The following is a 25500-nucleotide window of genomic DNA, read 5'->3' on the forward strand; positions in this document are numbered from 1 at the left end:
TAACTTAAAATAAAACAGATTGTTGTCGTTTGTTTCAGATAGATGTCACTGAAAGCTTGAGATCACAAAATTTTATTTATTAAAAAATATTTTGTCGTTGATAATTACCGCAAAAATGAACTTTATTTTCGAAATTGACAATCGTATTGTAATTTCTAATATAAAAGTCACATAATTGTATCCGCTCAGTCGTTACAAATATTTTTTGTGTAGCAACCCTCTATGTCAGGCCAGGCGTCTATTCGCGCTCAACAAGGAACAAGATGGCTACGTTGCAATCGAAACTCGTGCACATCGTCCACATAAAAAGTAAAGACAGTGCTGCAAACGGAAAATTGAGGCTGGTTTAAACTTAAGAAGACTGAATTCAAGCGGTCTCACTTCTCTTTGCAGCCCTGTTTTTAGTTTTTATGTGGTTTGAGCTGGGAAGCAAATCCAGTAAAGTAAAAGAATACCTGTGACTATTAATAGCTATACGTATGGATGGATATATACATCAATGGTACTAGTTAGGAAATGCAGACGGCGCTTCAAAACAGTCTGCATGAATGAGACGAGAGAGGGCTCTCTTTTCCCCGTATATTATACTACTCTTTGATATAGCGATAGTGGGGTGACACTCTTTCCCGGCCCGGATAACACCGACATGGAAATACCGGCCCAGTTTTTTGTGTACAGGCCCATAGAAACTGACAGGAGCTTCTATGGGCGTGTACTCGAAAAACACGGTCGGTATTTCCAACCAGGCCGGGAAAGAGTGTCACCCGCGATAGTGCGCTACGCTGTGGTCAAATGCCTAATGTCAGTCAGCAGTCAGCTGTCATGTCATATCTCGCATTTTTTTTTAATGTTTGTGGATGCAGATGTTTCAAGCCACAATGGCATCGAGAATCACTTTTGCGATTGTATGTATAACTTTATAACTTATTTTATAATTTATGGACTTTTAACGCAATTTCAGTTCTATGAAATTTATTATTGCATTGCCATCAAACCCACGAACCTCAATCTATTTGAATTTGACCACTAGAAGCGAATCAAAATAGGAATGAATGAAGCCGAACGAACAAAGGGAAAGAACAAAGATTTTTCTTCACTCTTTTTGCTGACTGTACCTACTTTGATCAAATTTTTGCTCACAAGTTTATTAACTCGACTGTACCAAATTTGAAATCAACACAACTACAAGTGGATCAAAATTAGCATGCAAGATTTAGAACCAATATAAGATTACGAGGCGAATTTATATAAAAGCTGAGTCTTTTTTTGCAGCCGGGTAAGACACGTACCTAAACTAACTATTTACGTTAAAAAAAAAACTGCTGCGACACGACTTTTGCATTCAAGCTTTATATTGAGGTGTTTTCATATTATGTGTACACTGTGAAAATCAACATGTGAAAAGGGAGAATTAAAAGACCAAATACCTACTACTACGTTTAGGTAGGTATACTTTAATAAAAAAATACAAAATATTTCCGCAAAATTTTGAGCAGCTCCTTTTACTTCTGTTGTGGCTTGTGATGTCTGCAAAAAGAAAAAAAAAACAATAAATGGAAAAAATATTTAAATTAATAGACGGATGTTTAAAGTATTAGGTACACTTCTGTACAACTGGGTAAATATTTAGCATTTTTGTGGTATTTTTTTTTCGTCATTACCGTTTCGGGAAGTATTTTGAAAGAGATGATGCTCATTAATTTTTATGAAACGAAGCACGATATAGGTCAAAACGCACGAATATTCATCCAACTACATGCCATACCTCCGAGTTAAGTGCTCACCCAGAGTTAATAAAAACGTTTATACCTGCTGAGCTGGCAACGTTGCATTTTTGTTAGTTTTTATCGATTATTCCATAAAAGTTGTTTTTTTTATTTATTTATTTATTTATAAAGCGCTTATAATGTGCTTTATTACATTACAATCTAGCCTATCTAGGCTAATAAGCAATTTATCTTTAACTTAAACTATCTAATCAGAATTTAATCTAAGAAAATGTCCATTGGCAGTTCTTAGTTCCTTAAGGGGAAGACACTATGTTCATGTGTTCTTTTGTGCACTGCAAACATTTTTATTCACTAGTCACTATTATAGCACTACAGTAAAAGTTGAATGAACATTAAAAATGTGGTCTGATAGAACGCCACGGTCGGCCACAGACGACAAAAAAAAATTTTTGGAAAATCGCTCCATAGGCGCCACGTAATGCCGACATGGCACTTATGGCACGATTTTCAGCTGTCGCGTTTTGCCGACCGTGACGGTCAAAGGGTTAATATATAACTAAGTTAATGTGTATACTCCAATAATTATGCGTGATATTCTTTAAAAACCGTTAGTAAACATTTGTTCGCTTTTAATTAATATAAAAGTCTATAAGCTCTTAAGCAGGTGGTAGGACCTTGTGCAAGGTCCGCCCGGATTGCTACCACCATCTTGCTTGCTAATCCTGCCGTGAAGCAGCAGTGCTTGCACTGTTGTGTTTCGGCGTGGAGAGTAAGACAGCCGGTGAAATAACTGGCACTTGAGGTATTCCTTCTTTGGCCTCTAGGTTGGCAACGCATCTGCAATACCCAGGTGTTGCAGTTGTCTATGGGTGGTGGTGATCTCTTACCATCAGGAGATCCACTTGCTCGTTTGCCATCCAGTCGAATAAAAAAAAAAAAAAAAAAAGGGCCTACGCTAGCTGACGCGGTTTGCACGGAGTGGAAGCCTATAGAAAAATGGTATGAGGAGCGCTAATACTGCTGCGTTACGTGCGACGGATCGTACCTGCCCCCGCTCCCATAGGCGTGCGCCCGCGCAGTGCACCCGCGACAGCTAGTGTATTCCCTAAAAACTGTACCTATGTATTATGGAACTGTCATCCTTAAGGCGCATTTACATTTTATCTGTCGTGTTTTGTTGTGATGCTCTCTGTCTCCCTATTAGAGGCCCTGGGCACAACATGCTCTATTCGGTGAATGGTGTTTGCTTGTAATTTGTCATGCAATTGGGCCCTGGTCACGTGACCCTATTTTGAATTTCCCGCGACTCAAAAAAGTAGCGTCAAGTCGCCGCATCAAACAGCAGCGTTAAGATGGCTGTTCGCAGGAATGATCTTGGGTCTTTGAAGCTGATTTCTTAACCTCCTTCGGTGGCAGTCATAGCAGTGGTACAAATAAAATAAATTGGAGTGAATGAAAAAAAACAGTGTTTTTTCCGAAATTGAAGACTTTTTTTTCCACCAATTAAGCTCAACATTTTCAGCTTTGTCGCGTGGTCAGATTTGACGCTGGAAACGAGCGTCGAGCGACTGCATGTGGCCGCACCTATCTCTATGGTTGTGTGGCATACCTATTTACATGTCGTATCAACGCGCTCCTCTGTGTGTACTGTTTCCCGCACGACTCACACGCATGCGCGCGTTCGCCTGTGTGTGTGATCTGATGCAGCTTCAAGTTGAACTTCTTTGAAAAGGTCTTGTCGCACGATCTAAAAAAAAGTAAAGGGTTTCTGTCCACTCAACCATACCAATCTGCAGCAATACAGTATTTGACAACACCTGGTTTTATTGAATTAGGCGTTACTTTGAGGAGGTCCATATCAATGAACTACTTATAAACAATTATTTTGCTCTACCCCGATCTTAGTATGGTGAACGGTTGTGTTGCTCTGAGGATGAACTTTGGTTGAGTTCGAAACGAGTCAGTGACGGTGGTGATAGGTAGGTTTGTGTAATTTGTGTGCTTTTACAGCGTGGAGGTGGAGGAGCTGCATTAACACACATTATCTTGTTGTTGTTATAACACACATTGTTTGTAGGTACGCTCAGCATCAAAAGTAGCTGCATTCTTTTGTACTTTGTCGTTTTAGAGCAACGTACTTAACCTTAACACCATACAAATTTGACAAATGTGTTAAAAGGACAGAGTAAAAAAGTGATCTGCTACTTTTGATGCTGACTGTACACGTGGATTTTCCATATCCAATATATTATTAAGATGGTTGTAGGCCGCTTCCAACCAAAGGCACCAGAGATCTATGGGGAAGGCCTAAGTCCAACAGTGGGCATTCTATGGCTGACATGATGATGATGATGGTAATGATGATGATGTTGATGATGATGGATAAACGTGACACTTACTTGCAAGCGAAGGGCTTGATCCCGGAATGTGTAAGTCTATGTTTCTTGAGCTGTTCTGTTGTGGACACCGATTTGCCGCACAAATCGCAAAGCAAACTCGACGTTATTCCGTGCTCCTAGAATACAAAATGTAGAAAAATATTTCTTGTTTGCATAAATAAACGTTGGGAAGGTAAACTGTCTATTATGTATTATTTTTTTACAATAATTTATTCCTAAATAGGCTTAGTATCTTGAAAATTCTAATTAGTCTGAAGTTTTTTTTTATGATCAGAAAATATTGATACGTACTGTTTCTTTTGACAATTTTAAACAAAACATGAAAACTTCCGCGTGACGTCACGCCGTGCGACAATTTTTAGCGACGCGTGACGTCACGGACCCCCACTCCCGAACTTTTGACGCACATCATACTTTTTATTTTATGTTTGATTGACGTAAATATTTTCTGATAATCTGACGTACTACGGAGTATAGAGAATAATTTTTTGAAACTACCCATTTAATTCTTTAAATTCGGAGGCAATAGGCAATTTCATTTTTAAATACAAATTCAATATACACACACAAACATCACGCCTGTATTCCCAAATGGGGTAGGCAGAGCACATAAAACGTTACCTTTTCGGAGCCACTTTTAGCAATTTTAGGTTTTAAGTTTGACTACGGTACAATAGTGACAGGCTAGCCTGTCGCCTACGGTATACCTTAACCTATATCCTCACGATATAGGTTAAGGTACGCCGATAGTGGTAAAATAAAAAACATTTTTAGGGCACCTCATGAGAAAAGGTCTTTTAGATCTTAGGTCATATTAAGTAATAGGTATTTCGAGATAAGTTCCAAACAACGGAAGGCTTCCTCCCATAAACGTAAAGTGGGGGTGTTAATTTTTACTCGACTAACCCTATTGTGTGGCGTATCGTTGGATAGGTCTTTTAAAACCATTCGAGAGTTGCCAAGACGATTTCGATTCAGTGATCTGTTTGCGAAATATTCATCTTTAAAGTGCAAATTTTCATTATAATCGAGCGAAAAAAAAATTGAATTTACAAGGAGAAAATTCCTTTCCCTTCTATAACGTCAAACATTGCTTGAAAATTATTAGTAGTTTAAGAGTAAATAGCAGCCTAAGGTATAAAATATACCTAAACTTGGAGGATTCCATACAAAACACAATACTAAATCCTTAAAAAATATTAGGTACTTGATTTTTTCGTAATGGCTACGGAACCTTATCTTGGGCGTGTCCGACGCGCTCTTTGTCTAATGCTTATTTAGGCTGAATAGTTACAAACAAAAATGTACCTAATAAAGATTGATTTTTGGAGTCTTTTCGTATTTTTTATTTCAACTCCAAATTTTCGCTATTGTCTAAATAAGAAACAAACAAGCTGTGTGGTGCATAGGAAATATTCGTGTCTGTAGGGGTATGGCACGCAGCAGGGAATGCTGAGGACCTGGGTTCGATTCCATGTTTCAGTTTGTATTTTCGACAAAAATGTACCTTCAAATGTAGAGTGAGAGCTTTCATAGTCCCACAAGGCTTGGAGCAGTGGACGCAAACGTATCGGTTTAATGGAGACGCATTGGGATGAACAGAGCTCCGATGTGACGTCAAGTATCTGAGAAACGTATAAATCAAACTTTAGGGTCTGTACACACCGCGATTTTCTTTCATTGAGAAAATACAAACGAGTGCTTGTTGAAGTACTCTCTAGATGAGAAATCTCTCAGTATCAGTTCTCTCAACTCCTAAATAAACCATCACCATTGTGCGAAATTTGCCAGAAGGTCTTGGGACATGATGTATGTATGTATGTTAACTCTTTATTGTACAAAAGAAAAGAAACAAAACACAATTGAAAAACTTTGAGATACTTGTAAGGCGACATGAATGAATGGACGAATCAATAAATGAATGGGACATTTTGTGGTTGGAATGTACTCGGAACTCAGACTAGAGAAGAAGAGTTCTTGGGGGTTTGGATCCCATGCACAATGGCCACTGGCCAGGTCAATTGTTGGCTCTCAAAGCCGACATTTGACTAGACCATTTGCATTTACCACTTCTTTGATCTTTTGCTTGTGTGAACTGAGCGAGCACCCATGATGCTGACATGATTACCTGGATTGTTCAAAGCCTCAACAAAAATAAGAAAAAAAATCTTGTAAACACGCTTACCGATCCATATGGAAAGCCAGGCCACATATTTGGCACACAAATGGTTTGAGGCCCTTGTGTATGTTCTGATGTTGTTCATACCAGGTCTTTACCTGGAAACTCTTGTTACATGTCTCGCATTTATACTGAAAAGTAAAGAAGGCAGTTTTCCTTATGGTTTATAGGACAGAAAGAGAGATTTATTTACATGTATTTAATACGCAGAAAAATACATTAGAAGGAAAGAATAACAAATTAACATCAAATACTCGTAGTATAAATTGGACCCAATTCAGGGAAAAATCCAAAATAACACGTTTTTTCGTTTCAGTGGATCCCACGTTTGTTTCCCCATGTCCATCTGTCTTGACTGTCCGTCCATTGTTTAGCTTAGAGCATCACGCAGACAAAATGTGGTGGTAAAATGTAAAAAAAACTGTAGGGTACCTCTCATTTAATGATGTGAGGTTTTTTTTTTCATCTTTCCCAGGATAGAGTATAGTTAGATAGTGTACTTTTTACCCGATTGCAAGGAGAGTGAGAGAGGAGAGAGAGGAGGTACCTATACATTTTTTTTGTTTACTTTTTCGATCCAGTCCAGTCCAATCGCTTTAATTCATTCGGTCTAGTGCAATTTTGTGGGGTAGGTACAGTCACCACCAGATATTTTCGCACACAGCTGTGGCCAGGGCCGGATTTAGAAGTCTGGAGGCCTTGGGCAACAAAGGATGAGCCCTCCCCCAAATCCGGCCCTGGCTGTGGCAGATATTAATACAGCTATAGTTGAAACATTCTGAACTGAGCTCATCCACTTAAGTCTACATAGATGAGCTCAGTTTACATGGGCAAATTTACACTAAAGTCTACCTTGTATTCTTGCCTATGTCTATCCTCGTGGGTCTTCAGTGCTCCAGAGTAAACAGAAGCGAAACCGCACCCGAACGAACAGGCCACCTTTGGACCGTCATGGGCTCTGCCATGCCGAATGATCTCAGAAACTGTTTTATATGTCCGACCTGAAAATTGATGGTGATTCGTTGATCAATTCTTCATACAGCGAGATTGATTATGAATTAGGATTGATGCATACAGCCCTATGAAGAAATGGTTTAGTTCATGCAAAAGTAGTATGTATGCGCCTGCCCTATCATGCCGCAATTTGGAGGAAAGATGAAAGAGGGGGTACGATTTTTATACCCATTTCATTTTTATATTGTGGACATAATCACCACTTTTTCACACTTACCACAAATTTTACAGTGAAATCTTTCCTCGTTGTAAATTTGACTATGTCTTGTTATTTTTTTTCTACAGTCATAAGTTACACCGCAAGCTACACATTTGTACAAAACTTTATCATCATCCTTAACTAAAGTGTAACTGTGTTTGTTTTTCACCTTAGTCTTATGAACATTGTTATAATGATTAACTAAATCTACCTGATTTTGTAATTTATCAAAACAAGTAAGACATTTAAATTTAAAATCATTGATAACCATTTCAATTCCTGGTTTGCTACTATCATCATTATTTTCCTTTTTAATGTCCACAAGAGGCAATTCATCTTCTGAATCATAATCTATGCCTTGTTCTAAATTCAAATCTTCTTCCACCTTTAACTGTTTCATATCCAGTTCATTTTTTTCAACTAACTTATTATCTGTAACATCCGTAGTTATTGATTTCCTTGTTTCTTCTTTTATTGAATTTTTTATTGTTTTATAAAAGATATTAAGGCATTCTGATCCCTGATTTAAGTGATTTTTAAGTATTTGTTCATTTCTATGGACCTGTGTCTGAAACTCTTTTAATCCTTTTAGTTTGTCTGAACACATGGTGCAAACTTGGTTCGGGAGTAATTCAATCGGTGATATCTGTAAAAAAAAGTCATTTCAATGTGTAACAACCAAGAAAATTGTCCCAATACAATCATATACTTATTCCAAAATAACACTGGTTATCAACCAAATATAGCTGTCCCTTTGATCTCGTTATAAATAGTATTGACTGTAGCTGGGATTGTGGAATATCACATAGGGTACTTTTTACCCAATATTTGCAAGGGATAATTTTGTTACTCTTTCACACTAAAGGGGCTGGTAGGTTTTCGATTAAAGTTTTTGATATCTTTACCTTAGGAATAAAATAGGTTTCATTTTATTTTATTATTCCTTCGGGAAAAAACCTTAACCAGTAAATATAGGGACATGAAATTATGCACAAGTGTTCTTGCAACGTAAACGATCATGATGTGATTATTGCGAATTCGCATGGAAATTTTGTGAAATCTCGGAATTTCAGTCTGAATGCAAGATCTAATGAATAACGAGAAAACCCATGAAGAAAAGCTAGTTTGATATAAAATAGCCTAAGCTAGTCTCTACCACTACTTTAAGCTGACCAGTGTATAATTTTTAATACATTTGCATAGAACTTTTTGTTTTGAAATAGTTAAAACTTACTTGTATACTCAAAACAATGGTTATAGAAGCCTCGCATTCACTTAAAGATATCATGTTTTGCGTTGAATATGATAAACAAAGTCTACAGATACCAGTCATAATCATTGTTCTGTTATGTTAATTAACTTTCTTAATTGTAAACGCTTTTGTTATTTAATTAAAAAACAAAAACAAAACACAGCCGGACCAAAGTGACATGAGTGACATGACAAGTGTCAAGCAAGTGACAGTTACTTTTTAATCTTTCCTTTAGGGAAAAGGCAAAAGTTTACCACCATACAGCCACAGGGTCAGTCATTACAGTCAAGTCGAAACATTTTTTCCTCCCAGGATACATAATATAATAAATAAATAAAAAGCCCGACTACTTTGAAAAACTAAAAAGAAAAGAAATCTAGTAGTAGTCTAGAACTTTTTAAATACTTTAAACGCCAACAGTTGGGATCCATTCAAAATACCCATATCCCAGAGGGGCTACTACGAAATCCGAAAATCAAAGTTCGTATCGTACCGTCCCTCTCACTCTTGTTTTAAATAATATAAGCGCTAGCGGGACGGCAAGACACTAAGTTCGAATTTTGCACTTCGTAGTAAAGGGCCTGTTACCTACCTAGTTTCAGGAGGCCCTAGGAGGGGTGCAACGCATCCATACTAATATTATAAATGTGAAAGTGTGTTTGTATGTTTGTCCTTCTTTCACGTCGAAACGGAGCGACGCATCGACGTGATTTTTGGCATAAAGATAGTTTATGGGCCAGAGAGTAACATAGGCTAAACTGAAAAATGCACAGAAGGGCTACTACGAAACTCGAAACTCAAAGTTCGTGCCATGCGGTCCCTCTGAAACTTATACTATTTAATACGAGAGCGAGAGGGACGGTACGATACGATACGAACTTCGTGTTTCGTAGTAGCCCTGCAGTTCCGAGGGAACAGCGCGCGATAACCGCTAATTACATGTTGAAATCGTATTGATCAAACGACTAAATTACTTAATTTTAACTAAAATACCTTTCAGCATCATGATATGATCGGAACCAAATATATATATTTTTTACTATTAAATTTCATTGGCCAAGGCATACAACGTAGATATTTTTAGTGCCCTAGGTACAACGTATCCAGTTTTTTAGGTAAAAATGCGTCCAAAACGCACATCGATTTAGGTTTAGGCAGCTGAAACAGCCCTTTTGATCCTTAGCTACTTAAAGTAACTTCAATATAGTTTGTTGACTTTTATTACAAAAAAATAAAACATTAAATAAATAAGCTTCATTTAAAGTTAAAAAAAGTACTTTTTGTAAAAGGATTTTTATTTTCGTGTTTTTTTCACACAGCACATTCAGTACCCTTACTATAGTAAATGGCACAGCACATGATATTAAAATAATGCGGGAACATTTAAATTTCGACGACTGTCCGCGGTACAACTATATGGCCAAGGTACAACAGTTTCCCTTGTTACAATAATTTTCCTTGTAAATTTGATGTAAGTAACTAACTATAGTCATAGTCATATATCTTTATTCCATTGACACAAATAAATTATGCACTAGAACAAGTCTTACATACGAGTATTACAAAAAAAAGCCTACAGTTAACAAAGGGAAATAAATTAAATTACAAAAATCTTAATTTGATGTCAATAATAATAATTAAAAATTGTAAAATATATAAAAAAATAACATTAATTAATTGGCAGATATGTCCATTTCTATACAATATTTATTTTCATTAAATTTTATGTCAAAATAGTCTTTAATACTATACAGAGCCTTTGAGTCAACTTTTTTTAACGAAAGTTTTTAAATTTGACATCATTCATTGATTTTACTGACACGGGTAGATGGTTATGGTTAGTCAGTTTGTTATAACGGCTAAGATTGCTTGAGAATTATTAGTAGTTTAAGAGAGGACACTACGCATTCTGAGAGGAGGCTTGTGCCCAGCAGTGGGTGGCTTTAAAGCTTATTTAAATACGTACCTACCTACGTATTTATCTTCTCCAAAAAAACACGATTTAACTAAAAAAAAACCAAGCAATGCTCGGTCGCCCAGGCATTTATAAAACAATAGAAGGTACAACGTATTTAAAACATTTTTATGACCTAATGGTTTCCTAAGTACCTACTTACTACCATCCTGGTTTTTTTTTATTTATCCACCCAACAGTAGATTTTAGAGGGAGGGGGAAGCTCGATATTAATGTAAATTTGCACTTTCAAGTTGAATATTTCGCAAAGAAATCACTGAATCCAAAAATAAGACCTATCCAACGATACCCCACACCATAGGGTTAGTCAATAGAAAATTCACCCCCACTTACGTCTATGGGAGGCACGCTAAAAAATTTTTTTTCTTACTTTTTGTATTTTACCACTTTGTGGGCATGACTGGTAAGTATGTATATTCATGCCAAATTACAGCTTTCTAGTACTAACGGTCTCTGAGCTAGGCCGCGGACAGACAGACAGACGGACAGACATGGCAAAACTATAAGGGTATATGGTTGACTACGGAAGCCTAAAAAGAAAGAATCAAGTTAGTTCGATTATTTGGCCCCAAAGCCCGGATGGCAAGACACGGAATAATAATATTTTTTTATGACTAACGCAATTAAGACTAGCAACCAAAAGCTTGTAAAAACAATCCTTTTTCTTGCTTCCAGAATTTACCATCATGAATCATAATTCATTTAAGGAAACAGGGAGGGAGGCTACTACGAAATTCTAAAATCGAAAGTTCGTCTCGTACCGTCCCTCTCACTCTCGATTTAATATCATAAGCGTCAGCGGGACGCAAGATATGAAGTTCGAATCTGGCACTTCGTAGTACCTATAGGATAGGGCCAGGGTTTTTCGACAACAACTATCTCAATTGTTTATAATCTGCGTCGTAAATACCGCACTGATAGCATTCAGAAGCTTCCGCACGATACGATGCGTTTGCGCATCCTGTGCCAAAGAACAAGCGACAGCAGACCGGATACGTTTTATTTGTTTGAGGTATTATGCCTACAGGCAGGAAAACTCGTGGATGGTTCGACCGGGGTTTGTTTTGATGTGACAGTGAAGGAATAGATACAATACAATACTACAATCACTCTTTTTTGAATAGCAGTACAGAAAACACAGATGCGAACTTCTTTCCGCTGGCATTCGTGTCATTATAGTGTTTGTATGTATTTTTTTATATGTTTTAGTTTTTAAATGGGTCCACGGAAAAACAGCGTTGCGGCTTGCCGTAACATTAACATTATGCTGAGTGAGGCCCACTTTATACTATTCGATCTTATTGTTTCCATCTAATGTATTTTTATTTGTATCGAATATGTGTAAATATTTTTCTCTCTCTCTCTCTCTCTCTCTCTCTCTCTCTCTCAGATGTAAAGAGATTTTCCTTCATGCAACCTTAACAATAGACAGAAGTAAGAAATAGATTTTATCAGGTGGTGCAACATACTTTGACGGTGGAGAGTTATCTCAGCAATTATTCAATATTTATAAGGATTTCGATATGGAGCAGTGGGTACATACGGTATATTGGTTATATACGGTATATATTTATCGCAGCATTCACTAATACATAATTGAGATATAGAAATCTCTAAATACTAAAAGCTCGTCTCAGTTTCATTCCTCTCCTATGTCTCCTGTGTAAAACGTTATTTAGAAAAAAAGGGTTTTTTATTTATCATCGGTATTAAATTAAATAGATGTTCAATTTGTAGTAAATAAATTCCACGTAGGATACAACTATACCTATGCTATGCATTGACAAACACTGCAGTGGTCTGTCTCTTCTGTCAACTCTACCACAAATACTCTTTGTCTAAAAACAATGTATGATTTTTTTACTTAAAATTGTGTTGTATGGTCCCAGTGCTTAGTCTAGTCCCGAGTGTTGTTCGTTATGTTATGATTATACATTTTATTTTGAAATAAGTTTATAAGTGTTTGTCATAATGCCCAAATTATTATTTATGTTGTTTTTCTGCTTAGTGCCGTTGAGTTTTCGTAAGTATTGTATTTTAATTTTCAGTTTTTATCATAGTTTAACAAAATATACAAAATATTCAGAAGTTTGAAAATTGAAGGTGCTTAGTATGGTTTTATTAGCTTTTAAGTTAAGTCTGAGTTAATAAGGTAGTTAGTTAGTATAAGTAGTTATTATTAGGAATGTTTAAATAATCGGTTCAATAGTTCCAGAGGTTTGCATACTAAACAAGCATACTTACACACAAACAAATAAAAAATAAACTTTATTATTATATTTTCTGCAACCCCATACACCCATTATTCGTTTTTTACTTTGTTGTTGTAAACAAATACCGCAAATCTAGGATAAGCCCGATTTTTTTGCATCATTGTTGACTCATTATCATTACATACTAACGATTTAAAGCTAAATAGTACCTATTTGTGTGTTGCCGAATGAAGTCCACAAGGTAATTTTTAAGAATTCCTATGCTGAAGTCCGTGCCCACCCCAGAATGATCTAATGCTCTGCCCACCCCAGGATGTTGGGCTACCGATACAAAATTCTATAATACTGATAGGTATCTTCAAAAACCGGCCAAGAGCGTGTCGGACACGCCCGAAATAGGGTTCCGTAGCCATTACGAAAAAATTAAGTAATATTTTTCTAAGGATTTTGTATTTTATACGGAATCTTCCAAGTTTAGGTATATTTTATACCTTAGGCTGCTATTTACTCTTAAACTGCTAATAATTCTCAAGCAAACTTAGCGGTTATAGTTTTCCTTGAAAGTTTGATATAATTACTACCATCCCGATTTTTTTCAAATTTTTCATCCACTCGATTTTAATGAAAAGTTGCACTTTAATGTTGAATATTTCGCAAACAAATCACTGAATCGAAAAATCGCCGTAGCAAACCCCTAATGGTTTTAAAATACCTATCCAACGATACCCCACACTATAGGGTTGGATGAGAGAAAAAAAAACACTCCCACTACGTCTATGGGAGGTACCCTAAAAGTTTATTTTTAAATTTTTATTGTACCATTTTGTTGGCATAGTTTACATATATATCCGTGCAAAATTACAGCTTTCTAGCATTGATAGTCCCTGAGCAAAGCCACGGACGGAGACAGACAGACAGACATGGCGAACTATAAGGGTTCCGTTTTGGCCATTTTGGCTCCGGAAACCTAAAAAAAATCCAGGCCAGGCCCCCCTGAAAAATAACCCTAGATACGCCAATCGTCGGTTAAAAAAACATCATTATCAGCAGGACGCCTCTGTGTGAACTTCCGTTCATCGAGGAAATCGCAACGGAAAGATTCGTTATACTGCAGATACCTAAACTGTAGATACAAAGCCAACTAAGATTTTCAAAATCCTTAGATTTGAGATATACCTACATCTGTGTTTTTTTTTTCCGTTAACTTCGGCAGACGGCTTAGTTCGTTGATACAAGCTAACTAATAATTAACTTTTTCGTCAAATAGAAAACATAGTTATTTGTGCAACAAGAGAGCAAAGTTGTTTTTTGTTGCGAGTGTTGATTTTGAATCCCGAGTAAGCGAAGGATTCTATAATTGAATCACGAGCGTTAGCGAGTGATTCTAGGTTAGAATCCTGAGATCAGCAAGGGATTGAAATACACGAGATGCAAAAAAACTTTGGTCTCGTGTGACACATACAATTTTCACCTCAGCAGCGAGAACATAATTTAAATGTAACATAAGAATAAAACCACTTAACCACATAAGTTCCCAATCCGCACTGGGCCCGCGTGGGAACTATGGCCCAAGCCCTCTTGTTCTGAGAGGAGGCCTGTGCCAGCAGTGGGACGTATATAGGCTGGGATGAAGAATAAAACCACATATACTACCTGTTTACAAAACAAACACATTTTTTAAAATAGAATCCGATTATTATCAAATATAATAATTACATTTAAAACCATAAAAAGAGTCCAGTAGCTACAATACAAATCGCATACTCATAACATGCAATCCTAACTTCTTGTACTAATGTCACACTTATTTTTTAATACTGCAAAAAGCCTCATCTCGGGTAATTGAAAAGGTTGAACAATTAAACCTTTAAATATGATTTTTATTAAGATTTCTATTACATAACATTAATAGATTTGTTAAAAAATCATTCAATTTAACAAATAATAATTATACTGTAGAGTAGAGGCAGTATACGGAATTCTTTTATAAAAAAAAACAAGAGAAGCGGCTTTCGTGCAACGAGGTTGCATACTTTATTAAAAGATCGGGAAAATTTACATTTTGGAAATATTTCGATATATTTTTAATACCAAAAATTAATTTAAGTTTGTAATCGACAAATTTGATCCTATCTCTTGCTTTTTTCGAGTTGAAGTGAAATGACAGATCAAAGTAAAGTTCAAATATTTGGAATTCAGTGAGTAGACCCAACACTGTACTCAGCATTTTAAAAAATAATTAAGAAGTTACTTTGTCTCACGGAGTGAGCAAAATGCGATTTTGCTCACTGATTTCTCATAGCAAAACCTGCCTGTTTGAGGTGCTGAGGTGAAAAAATATTTTTTTCCAGAATGAAAGTATTTTTCTTTTTTCGTGCATATCAATAGCTTTAGTCATTGTTTTTAGATGGCTTTCACTCTTATTAAACTAGGTCTACTCTAGGTTGGCAACGCATCTGCAATCCCTCTGGTGCTGCAGTGTCTATGGGCGGTGGTGATCTCTTATCATCAGCAGACCCACTTGCTCGTTTGCCATCCAGTCGAATAAAAAAAAATGTTAATAGTTATTGTAAAATAAACAAACTTGTCAAGTTTAATTTAGTGACATTGACGACACCAATATAAGAGACATTAAAAAAAAAACACATGTTTGACTTTCTTTTACTAAATATGTGTGAATTAAAAACGGATAAGTGATGGACTTTGAAAAAACTTCATAAATTTAAGGACATTTACCCTGTTTTACTGCTAATTATTGCAGGTGGTAGGATCTTGTGCAAGGTCCGCCCGAATTGCTACCACCATCTTGCTCGCTAATCCTGCCGTGAAGCAGCAGTGCTTGCACTGTTGTGTTTCGGCGTGGAGAGCAAGACAGCCGGTGAAATTACTGGCACTTGAGGTATCCCATCGTAGGCCTTGGCAACGCATCTGCAATACCCCTGGTGTTGCAGATGTTTATGGGCGGTGGTGATCTCTTACCATTAGGAGACCCACTTGCTCGTTTGCCATCCAATCGAATAAATGTACTTTTCTGTATTTTACTTTTTATAATCATCATCATCTTAACCAAATTGGTTATCATTTAAACAGTAAAGAGTTAGGTCACTAGTGTATTAGAGAAATAAACTTCATTTGACCTGTAGATTGTCCCCTTAAAGTTACCAGTACCTATTCGCCACAGTGAACATAATTCAAGACTATCTTTGTAGGGTTCTGTAGTCAACTAGGAACCCTTATAGTTTTGCCATGTCTGTCCGTCTGTCCGTCCGCGGCTATGCTCAGAGACCGTTAGTACTAAAAAGCTGTAATTTGGCATGAATATACATATCGAGACCAGCACTGGGAATCGAACCCAGGTCCTCAGCATTCCGTGCTGCGTGCTATAACCCCTACACCACTTCTGGACAGGAATCTAGACACGAACTTTCCTATGCATACATATCTCAGGTTGCTCATTTCTACTTTGCTACTTAAGCAGCAGCACTAGCGACATCTATGTGGCGTCGACAGACGTCACACTCTACGTCTCGTATTTCACGGGACCAATCACAAATAACACGGTGTATATTATGCGTTCCAGAATACTCCCGCTCCTCACCGTGCCCCAACCCCGAGCTGAAGCACGGGCGCGTGCGCGGGCGCCCGGGCGCGCGCATCGCCCGCTTCCTTTGCAACCCCCACTACGAACTAGTGGGCAATAAGTACGCCAACTGCCGCTTCGGGGAGTGGGATGTGCCGCTGCCCGTTTGTGTTCGTAAGTACCGCTTGGCAGTTACATTACGATTACATCAAAAAATGGCATTTGCAATAAAACACTTAGAAAAGCCTTGAACAGAAAAGTCGCACTTTGCTCCCTCTCGTCAGGGAGGAAAAGTTACTTTTCTGAAGGAGAGGTGTGAAATAGTTATTTGCTCCCGTGTGGCTCATACAACTTTTCACACCAAGCATTAAGAAACTTGAAAAAAATATATCTAAATATCATTAAAGAACAACCAGCATAGAAAATAGCGTGGCTTTACAATTATCAACTTTAAAAATTGACATTTGCAATAAAACACTTAGAAAAGCCTTGAACAGAAAAGTCGCACTTTGCTCCCTCTCGTCAGGGAGGAAAAGGTACTTTTCTGAAGGAGAGGTGTGAAATAGTTATATGCTCCCGTGTGGCTCATACAACTTTTCACACCAAGCATTAAGAAACTTGAAAAAAATATATCTAAATATCATTAAAGAACAACCAGCATAGAAAATAGCGTGGTTTACAATTATCAACTTTAAAAATTGACATTTGCAATAAAACACTAGAAAAGCCTTGAACAGAAAAGTCGCACTTTGCTCCCTCTCGTCAGGGAGGAAAAGGTACTTTTCTGAAGGAGAGGTGTGAAATAGTTATATGCTCCCGTGTGGCTCATACAACTTTCACACGAAGCATTAAGAAACTTGAAAAAAATATATCTAAATATCATTAAAGAACAACCAGCATAGAAATAGCGTGGCTTTACAATTATCAACTTTAAAAATTGTCATTTGCAATAAAACACTTAGAAAAGCCTTGAACAGAAAAGTTGCACTTTGCTCCCTCTCGTCAGGGAGGAAAAGTTACTTTTCTGAAGGAGAGGTGTGAAAAATAAATTACTTACCTACATTTTTTTTACAGGTGCCGGCTGCAACGACATAGAACTAGAAAACGGTATTTCGTTCCCTACCCATCGGGGGGCTTGGCTTGTGTTCTACTGCTTCCCGGGATATAAGTTAGTTGGGTCTTCCGCTGCTTACTGCGATGGTTACCGATGGAATGCGACGACGCCTAAATGCGTGCCTGGTACGTAGATCGTATAGAGCAAGAACAAGTTAATTCGGTCATCCTCAATCATCTGTGCACCCGTGTTTGGCTGTTTCACTTTTTCCCTGCAAAAATGACACGGTAATCAGAGGCCTTATTGTCTAATGCTGAGTCACCGGCCGTTTCACTTTTGCGGGGACACGCAAAATCGTGTATTTTCATTTTTGTACCTTTTTCTTTCTTGTTTTATCTGTGTTTGCCGTTTAGTGTTGTTTTTTAGGGTTCCGTAGCCAAATGGCAAAAAACGGAACCCTCATGGATTCGTCATGTCTGTCTGTCTGTCTGTCCGTCCGTATGTCACAGCCACTTTTTTCCGAAACTATAAGAACTGTTGAAACTTGGTAAGTAGATGTATTCTTTGAACCGCATTTTAGAACTGAAACTAAAAAAAAATTTTTCATCAAACCCATACAGTGTGGGGTATCTATGGATAGGTCTTCAAAACTGATATTGAGGTTTCTAATTTTTTTTCTAAACTGAATAGTTTGCGCGAGAGACACGACTCCCAAACGACTTCCAAAGTGGTAAAATGTGTGCCCCCCCCCCCTGTAACTACTAAAATAAGAGAATGATAAAACTAAAAAAAATATATGATGTACATTACCATGCAAACTTCCACCGAAAATTGGTTTGAACGAGATCTAGTAAGTAGTTTTTTTAATACGTCATAAATCGTAAAGTAAAGGAAACTTTTATATTATGTTACTTGCTGCTACGGAACCCTTTATGGGCTAGTCCGACTCGCACTTGGCCGCTTTTTTTTTGTTGTATTTTGTGTGTCTTTGTGAATGTGAATAATGTCTTTCTTTCTTTCTTCTTTCTAATATACTTGTAATCATAATCGTTTTACCACTTCTCTCGTCACACGGTAGGTATAAGACGAGGTTAAGAATGAGATGGTGAATGCGATGGCGATCGTGAAGATTAGCGCGTTAGACAACACCACGCTGGTCAGCGGGCGATACAGAGATTTCGCAAATTCAACTTCGCGTGTCCGAGTTCGCGTAGGGGTTGGCCCCATACAAGACTGACGCTAAGATAACTGACTAATCATGACTAGATGACTCAGCCCCACCGAAAAGCTTTTTAATACGTTAAATCGTACAGGGAATTATAATTCGCTCTTGAGACGTCAGTTCGTTATGTTGTAGTCTTTGTGAATGTGACACGGTTTTTTTTCTTACTTTTAATATGTGTGTATCATAATGTAATACCATTCTTCGTCACACGGTACCTACCAATCAAAATCGGTTAAATTGCGTCCGGAGGTACGATACGATGGTGAAGATCTGAAGTAGCCCGCTGAAGCTAACTGATAGATTACACTATTCATCATCGTCTTCGCGTGTAGGTATGGCCCCATACAAAGACTGACCGCTAAGCTAACTGACTAATCATGACTAGTGACTGACTCGAATCCATTTCCATTCTTAATTATGTGCGCACTCAATTCTAATTACCGTGTCATTGTTGCGGAATGGTAATTAGAGTAGTGCACAAATGAATGAGAATGGATATTTTAAATATTCAACAACTAGCTGCTATGCGCAGTTTCGTCTGCGAAGATTTCCTCTACCGCTATCACAGAATAACTAATAGTACTATCCCGTGGGCGGGAACTATGCAATTTTCCGAGATAAATAGTACCTAATTATATATGGGCTAATCCAAAAATAAACTTGGGTTGGGTAGGGGTTAAAAATGGGTGTACAATTTTACCCACGTTAAGCCATTAGGCTCTAAGTTACCTGACGCTCTGTCGATCCGTCGCTCCGTTTCGACGTGAAAGACGGACAAACACACAAACATAAAAACACACACACTTTCGCATTTATAATATTATAAGTATAAGTATAGATACGAGAGTGAGAGGACGGTACGATAAGAACTTCAATTTTCGAATTTTGTAGTAACCCCCCAGCTAGCAAAGGCCCTTATTGCGACAAACACGCACGCACCCGAAAACTGTCGCATTTCTTACTTCTTCTTTTATACTTCTTCAGAAAAAGGCATGGAACCGCAGTTGAGCTGCGACTTTGAATCTGAAGGGCTGTGCGGTTGGCGTCAGGACGATCTGCATGATTTTGATTGGTCACGGCTGAATACGAAGACTCCTAGCGCTTTTCTCTACACGGGACCTTCGTATGATCACACCCTCGGGAAAGGACAATCAGGTATGTTCAGGACTTGAAGTCGCCCATTAATAAATAAATAAATATCACTGGACAATTTGACACCAATTATTTAACCAAGTCCCAAGTAGAGATTGTCTGATCTACTCGCAAAATGACGCATCCCTCACTCAACTAAATCAGTTAATTATGACTACTTAGACAACAAATCTTACAATAACCGCCTGGTTCTAGTTGTAACGGGAATTTAGTTCCCCAGTAGACTGAGGTGGTTATAGTAGATTGGAAATAATCGATTCAGGTAGTTTAAATGGTATTTAATTTAAATTTATTAGTTTCGCTAAATATTAATCATTTTCCAGGTTACTACATGTTCATTGAAAGCACTTCGAGACTAACGAACGAGTCTGCGCGCCTCATCTCTCCTATATACGACGGCAAGTTGGCCAAGAATGGATGCTTCTCTTTCTTCTACCACATGTATGGCAAGTAAGTTATTTCAACTGGTTATTTATACATAAATTTAAAGCTATACATTGGTGACAATACAATAATCTGGCAGTAAACATTTTGGTGGTGCGACCGAGGTCTCCACGGAACTCTTACGTCCACCTTACCTATTATATGCTACATAGATTAAAGTTTACTTTACTGGTATTCGTATTTCTAGAAGCATCGGTGGCCTCCGAGTCTATCAGATACCGGAGGGCTTACACCAGCTCCACGGGAATCTAAGCTGGAGCGACAAGCAAGATTACCTCCTGTTTGAGAAATGGGGGGAGCACGGGGACTTCTGGTTCAGGAACGTGTCCAAACTCAACGATACGGCGGCCAATTTTCAAGTAAGTCCAACATCTTAGGAACAAAGTTTGCGCGCATGCGAGTGAGACTCCTGTTGCGTATTCCTGACCGATATTTTTCTAGCCGCAAATGTGCTGCCGATCCTAATTTTCAAATTTTACTCAAGTTTTCGAAGCTGGAAGCTGGACAGTTCTTCGGCCTTCTGATGTTCTCTTGACTGACTCTGTATTGTATCTACTCAGATAGTGATCGAGGGTATCCGAGGACACAGCTTCACCAGCGATATAGCAATCGACGACGTCGCCATCTTGCAAGGAGCTGAATGCGAGGAGGCCATCAGTACAGCTGTAACGCCACCAGAATTCCGTAACTATCTTTTCCTACAAACTTCTCATCATCATCTCAGCATAGCTCAGCTAGGACGCAGATACGTCCCGCTGCTGAACTTGCGCCGTAGTTCCCACGCGGGCACAGTGCGGATTGGGAACATCAACACCATTGAATTGGCATTGATCACTTTTTTACAATGTGGTCTAGTTCCAAAACCATTTCGAGGAATAGGTTTGTTAAATAATTTAATAACATTTTTGTAAAAAAAATACTAATTGATCGTGTGTATTGCAAAATAACGTTTGACCTTTGTTTGACTATCATCGTAAATAAACGTTATATAACTGATCCGCCTAATTCTAACACTGCCAGGTGACAGAAGACACTAAGTTTTTTAAAATAATTGTGATGGGCAACGAAAATCGTAGTTTTTAACGCCATAGTAACTATGGCTAGCTATAATTCCGGTAACTTCTAAATAGGGTAAAAAATTTAAAACGAAACAATAGGTGTCTTAAATTCGCCTATTTTATTAAAAAAAATATATAAAATAAAATTTTTTTTTTTAGACCAATGCCAATTGCTTCGCAAGCTTGTGCAGCATTCCTCATGTTTTCCTTCACCATAAAGCCCATCGGTTACACGCTCTTCTGGTCAAAATGACGACAGAATTACCGTGTAACCCTCTTAGACTGACAGACTGATGAAAACTAAATATTTTTAATAAAATTTGTCAATCTAATGTGAATGACAGAAAACCAGAATGATGGACTGGACTAACGCCGAACGTGTCACCGAAGTCTAATTAGACTATGTCCCTAAAGACACAATGTACTATTATTTTATAATTATTTTAGCATCGGAAACCTGCGCCGGCCGCTGCGACATTTTCGGCAAGAGCGCAGCCCCGGCTGGCCGCGTGTGCGCATGCAGCGCCGCGTGCGTCACCGACGACAACTGCTGTCCCGACTTCTACGAGATCTGCGTCTTCGACTACGGTAGGTTCAGCGTCAAAATCTGCACACTTTTGAACTTTGTTGATTTAGAGAGGGGTCCCACTGGTGCGTATATTGACCTTTGGCCTTGCGTCGTTGCCGCGACATTTCAACGGATCGACGAATAAGAAACGAAGCGGTGGGGAAGGTGCTGCTGCGCCGACACAGCTCCGGTGCGGCGACGAACGGACAGTGTTCCAGTGTTCCACTGCTAGAAGGACAAATTAGACGTGCGCAACGCAGATGAGGCATACAATGGACCGATCCATTGCGACGACGCGACGCAAAGCAACGCTACGCACCAGTGGGGCCTCTCTCTTACAACCAACGCCGTACAAGATTGACAAATGTTAAATAATTTATTGAATCATGTGTTTTTGCGTAGGTCCATATCAATGAACTATAAGAAATTACATTAATCACTCGTGAAGTCGCGACCTCATGAGCTACGTCTATGAAACAAATGTTTTGGGTATTGGGTCTAATTTGAAAAATAACTATTAGGATTAATAAAATATGCCTTCAGCAGTTGGAGCGAAAGTCAAAGATCTAATTTCAATACAGGGCATTCTACGCCACTGATAATTATGTCATTATGCATTACAGGCACAGGCTCAGCAGGCAAATATGCGACAGACAGCCGCACCTCAGACCAACCTCTGACCGAAAAACTCATACGAACACCGTCAACTCCACCAACAACAAGCACCACTACTTCAACAACACCACAACCAACAACAACTTCAACATCAACAACTTCAACAACAACATCAACAACTTCAACAACAACAACTACTACTCGCAGACCATCCTCAGCACCTCGACCAACTACAGTCACAACTTCAACATCAACAAGAAATATACCTTCAACTACAACTACAACTACGACCACTAGAAAACCCGCTCGAATTACATCTACAGCTAAAATAGCTCCTACTACTAGACGTACTATTGCTTCTACTAATAGACCTACACCTAGAACATTGACAGTTCGACCTTCAAATTATACTACTAGTCGTGCACCATCTACAACTAGAATGACTAGTATTTCACCAACAACAAGACGAAGAAGAGTACTGCAAAATACTACTTCAGTGTGGTCTGATGCTGCTAAGTCAAAGATGGAGCATGCAATTCAAGCCAGAAAAGATGTAGCAGAAAAGACTTCTTGTAAGTATTGATTCTTTTCATTATCATCATCATCATCATGTCAGTCGAAAGACGTCCTCTGCTGGACATAGGCCTCCCCTAAGGCTCTCCACTCAGACTGGTCTTGTGCTTTCCGCATCCACCGCGATCTCGCGATCTTAACCAGGTCGTCGCTCCATCTTGTTGGAGGCCTACCGACAGCTCGTCTCGCGGTCCGCGGACGCCATTCGAGAACCTTCTGTCTGACTCCATCGGCCATCATGCAGTCCTGCGAGCGATGTGCCCCACCCACAACCACTTCAGTTCTTTCATTATGGGTTGCCATAATCCCTACGCTCTTGGCATGCGCTAATAGATATAATTATAGATTTATTTAACACTTTCTGAAAAAATACCTTAACACATGCCAGGTAATTACAAGAAACTTCAGACTAACGAGGAATAATCACCTCAACGTTTCATTTCAACCAAATTACAGTGGCTATGGTCATCGCTCTTTAGTTTCATAAAAAAATAACTTGAGGCACCACACCACCTCTAAGATTGGTTTTTGGAGTCTTTTTGTATTTTTTATTTCAACTCCAAATTTTGTTACTTTTACGGTCATCCCGTAAAATCCATATCGAAAATACAAACTGAAACATAGATGCATAGAAAAATCAGAAAAAGAGACCAGCGCTGGGAATCGAACCCAGGTCCTCAGCATTCCGTGCTGCGTGCTATACCGCTACACCATCACTGGACAGGAGTACAGACACAAATTTCTCCTATACACCACATATCTCAGCTTGTTTGTTTCTTATTTAGTCACTTAAGCAGCGACACTAGCGACATCTATGCTTTAGCCCTAACAACATCAACCTCTTGACGGCCACAGTCATCCAGTTGTGTTGTGACAGCCAATGGAATGCTTCACATGCCACGGTCATCTATTCAAATCGAAATTAATCTTTCTGTAATAGAATTAGAAATTAATTGATTGGTCGCAGCAGGGCTACTACGAAACTCGTCAACTCGAAGTTCGTGTCGTGCGGTCCCTCTCGCTCTCGGATTAAATAGTATAAGTGTCAGAAGGACCGCACGACACGAACTTCGAGTTTCGTAGTAGCCCTGCTGGTTTTTCTGTTGCGTAGAAAGCCCGTCACTTCATTCGTAGGTTAATAACACTTGCAGAAATGGTAATGAGGAAAAAAAGGCTAATATTTACCCTGAGATGGCATTCTTTTAGCAGCATCGTCAGGCGCCACAGCAGCGATCCTGAGCACGCTGGGTCTGGCGGCGTGCTGCGTCGGCGCAGCGTTAGTGCTGCGCGGCGCGCGCGGCCGGGCGGCGCTGGCGCGGCTGCGCGGGCGCACCGCAGCCGACCCCGAGGTGCGGTATCTCACCAGAGATGATGATTAAACGAGATGAGGAGAACGCTGCGTTTTATTGTAAACCTCATTGTCATCATCATCATCCTAACTAAACCTTACTATTTTTTTTTAGAACATTTAACGGCTACTTCAAAGAAATAGAATAGTTTTAAGTTATCAAAGCTTTTAGTCAAAATACCACGCACAGGACTTATCACGCTAACACACACAACACTAACAACGTCCGATCGTCCCTCAGAACATTCGTCCCGACGCCGACACACCACCACGCCACACTTCAGTCTACTCGTGACCACGGCCACTGTAATGCTGCCGAAACGTCGAGGTAAACATTACTCGTGTGTGTTAACTTAGCGTGATAAGTCCTTTGCGTGGTATTTTGACTATGAGTGAAAATCACGAAAGTTTAAGACATTATATCAAAGCTTTTGGCGGGAGTTAAAGAAAAAAAACAGGACTCTATTAGGCGTTACGAAATTCTTCGCTAAACAGGAAGTGTTTCGGACACTCCTCCTTGTCATGCTAATGCTACATACCAGCTATATTACACTGTCATTTAACAAAATCAGATCAAGTAAGATTTAAATCTCAATCCGCACGGGCCGCAGGAGGCCTGGGCCCAGCATGGGATGACGATGATTTGAATCATTGGCTGATGCCAGGACCATGCGCACACAGGGATTGCAGATCACAGGCTGCGCAACCAGAGTTGTGTAAGGAAGCGGTCTGACTAAGGAAAATCCATCAATAGGACGAACTTCATTTTCTTAGCTTTACGCAGTAGGTCGCAGGTAAACAAAGTAAATTTGTTCATAGATCATTAATATGGAACTCCGCAAAATAACGTCTGGTTCAATAAATTATTTATACCTATTCATAAACTAAAACCAATTAACTGGCTACTCCGTATCACACGTGC

General features: G+C 38.7%; 2 protein-coding genes across 4 annotated transcripts; one reads left to right on the forward strand and one right to left on the reverse strand.

Annotated features, from left to right (window-relative positions):
• Positions 1-1423: 1423 nt before the first annotated feature.
• On the reverse strand, positions 1424-17689 carry LOC141438712 (uncharacterized). Of its 2 annotated transcripts, none has more exons than XM_074102634.1 (8): positions 17599-17689; positions 7540-8167; positions 7161-7309; positions 6315-6439; positions 5637-5754; positions 4130-4245; positions 3340-3477; positions 1424-1527 (listed from the first exon to the last, which is right to left on the reverse strand). In XM_074102634.1, exons 2-8 carry the CDS (start codon positions 8126-8128, stop codon positions 1503-1505), a joined length of 1260 nt encoding a protein of 419 aa, XP_073958735.1. In that variant the 5' UTR covers positions 8129-8167; positions 17599-17689; the 3' UTR covers positions 1424-1502. The 2 variants fall into 2 exon arrangements, with proteins under 2 accessions (XP_073958735.1, XP_073958734.1); XM_074102633.1 differs by lacking the exon at positions 17599-17689 and adding an exon at positions 8756-8983.
• On the forward strand, positions 12632-24624 carry LOC141438711 (uncharacterized). 2 transcript variants are annotated; one of them, XM_074102631.1, is made up of 10 exons: positions 12632-12771; positions 16542-16715; positions 17616-17780; positions 19805-19975; positions 20296-20422; positions 20604-20775; positions 20977-21100; positions 21922-22062; positions 22666-23229; positions 24437-24624. In XM_074102631.1, the coding sequence occupies exons 1-10, from the start codon at positions 12720-12722 to the stop codon at positions 24607-24609; spliced, it is 1863 nt and encodes a 620-aa protein (XP_073958732.1). In that variant the 5' UTR covers positions 12632-12719; the 3' UTR covers positions 24610-24624. The 2 variants fall into 2 exon arrangements, with proteins under 2 accessions (XP_073958732.1, XP_073958733.1); XM_074102632.1 differs by having other exon boundaries at positions 24440-24624.
• Positions 24625-25500: the final 876 nt, after the last annotated feature.

The sequence above is a fragment of the Choristoneura fumiferana genome, chromosome 19, assembly GCF_025370935.1.
Source record: "Choristoneura fumiferana chromosome 19, NRCan_CFum_1, whole genome shotgun sequence".
In the NCBI taxonomy this organism is placed as follows: domain Eukaryota; kingdom Metazoa; phylum Arthropoda; class Insecta; order Lepidoptera; family Tortricidae; genus Choristoneura; species Choristoneura fumiferana.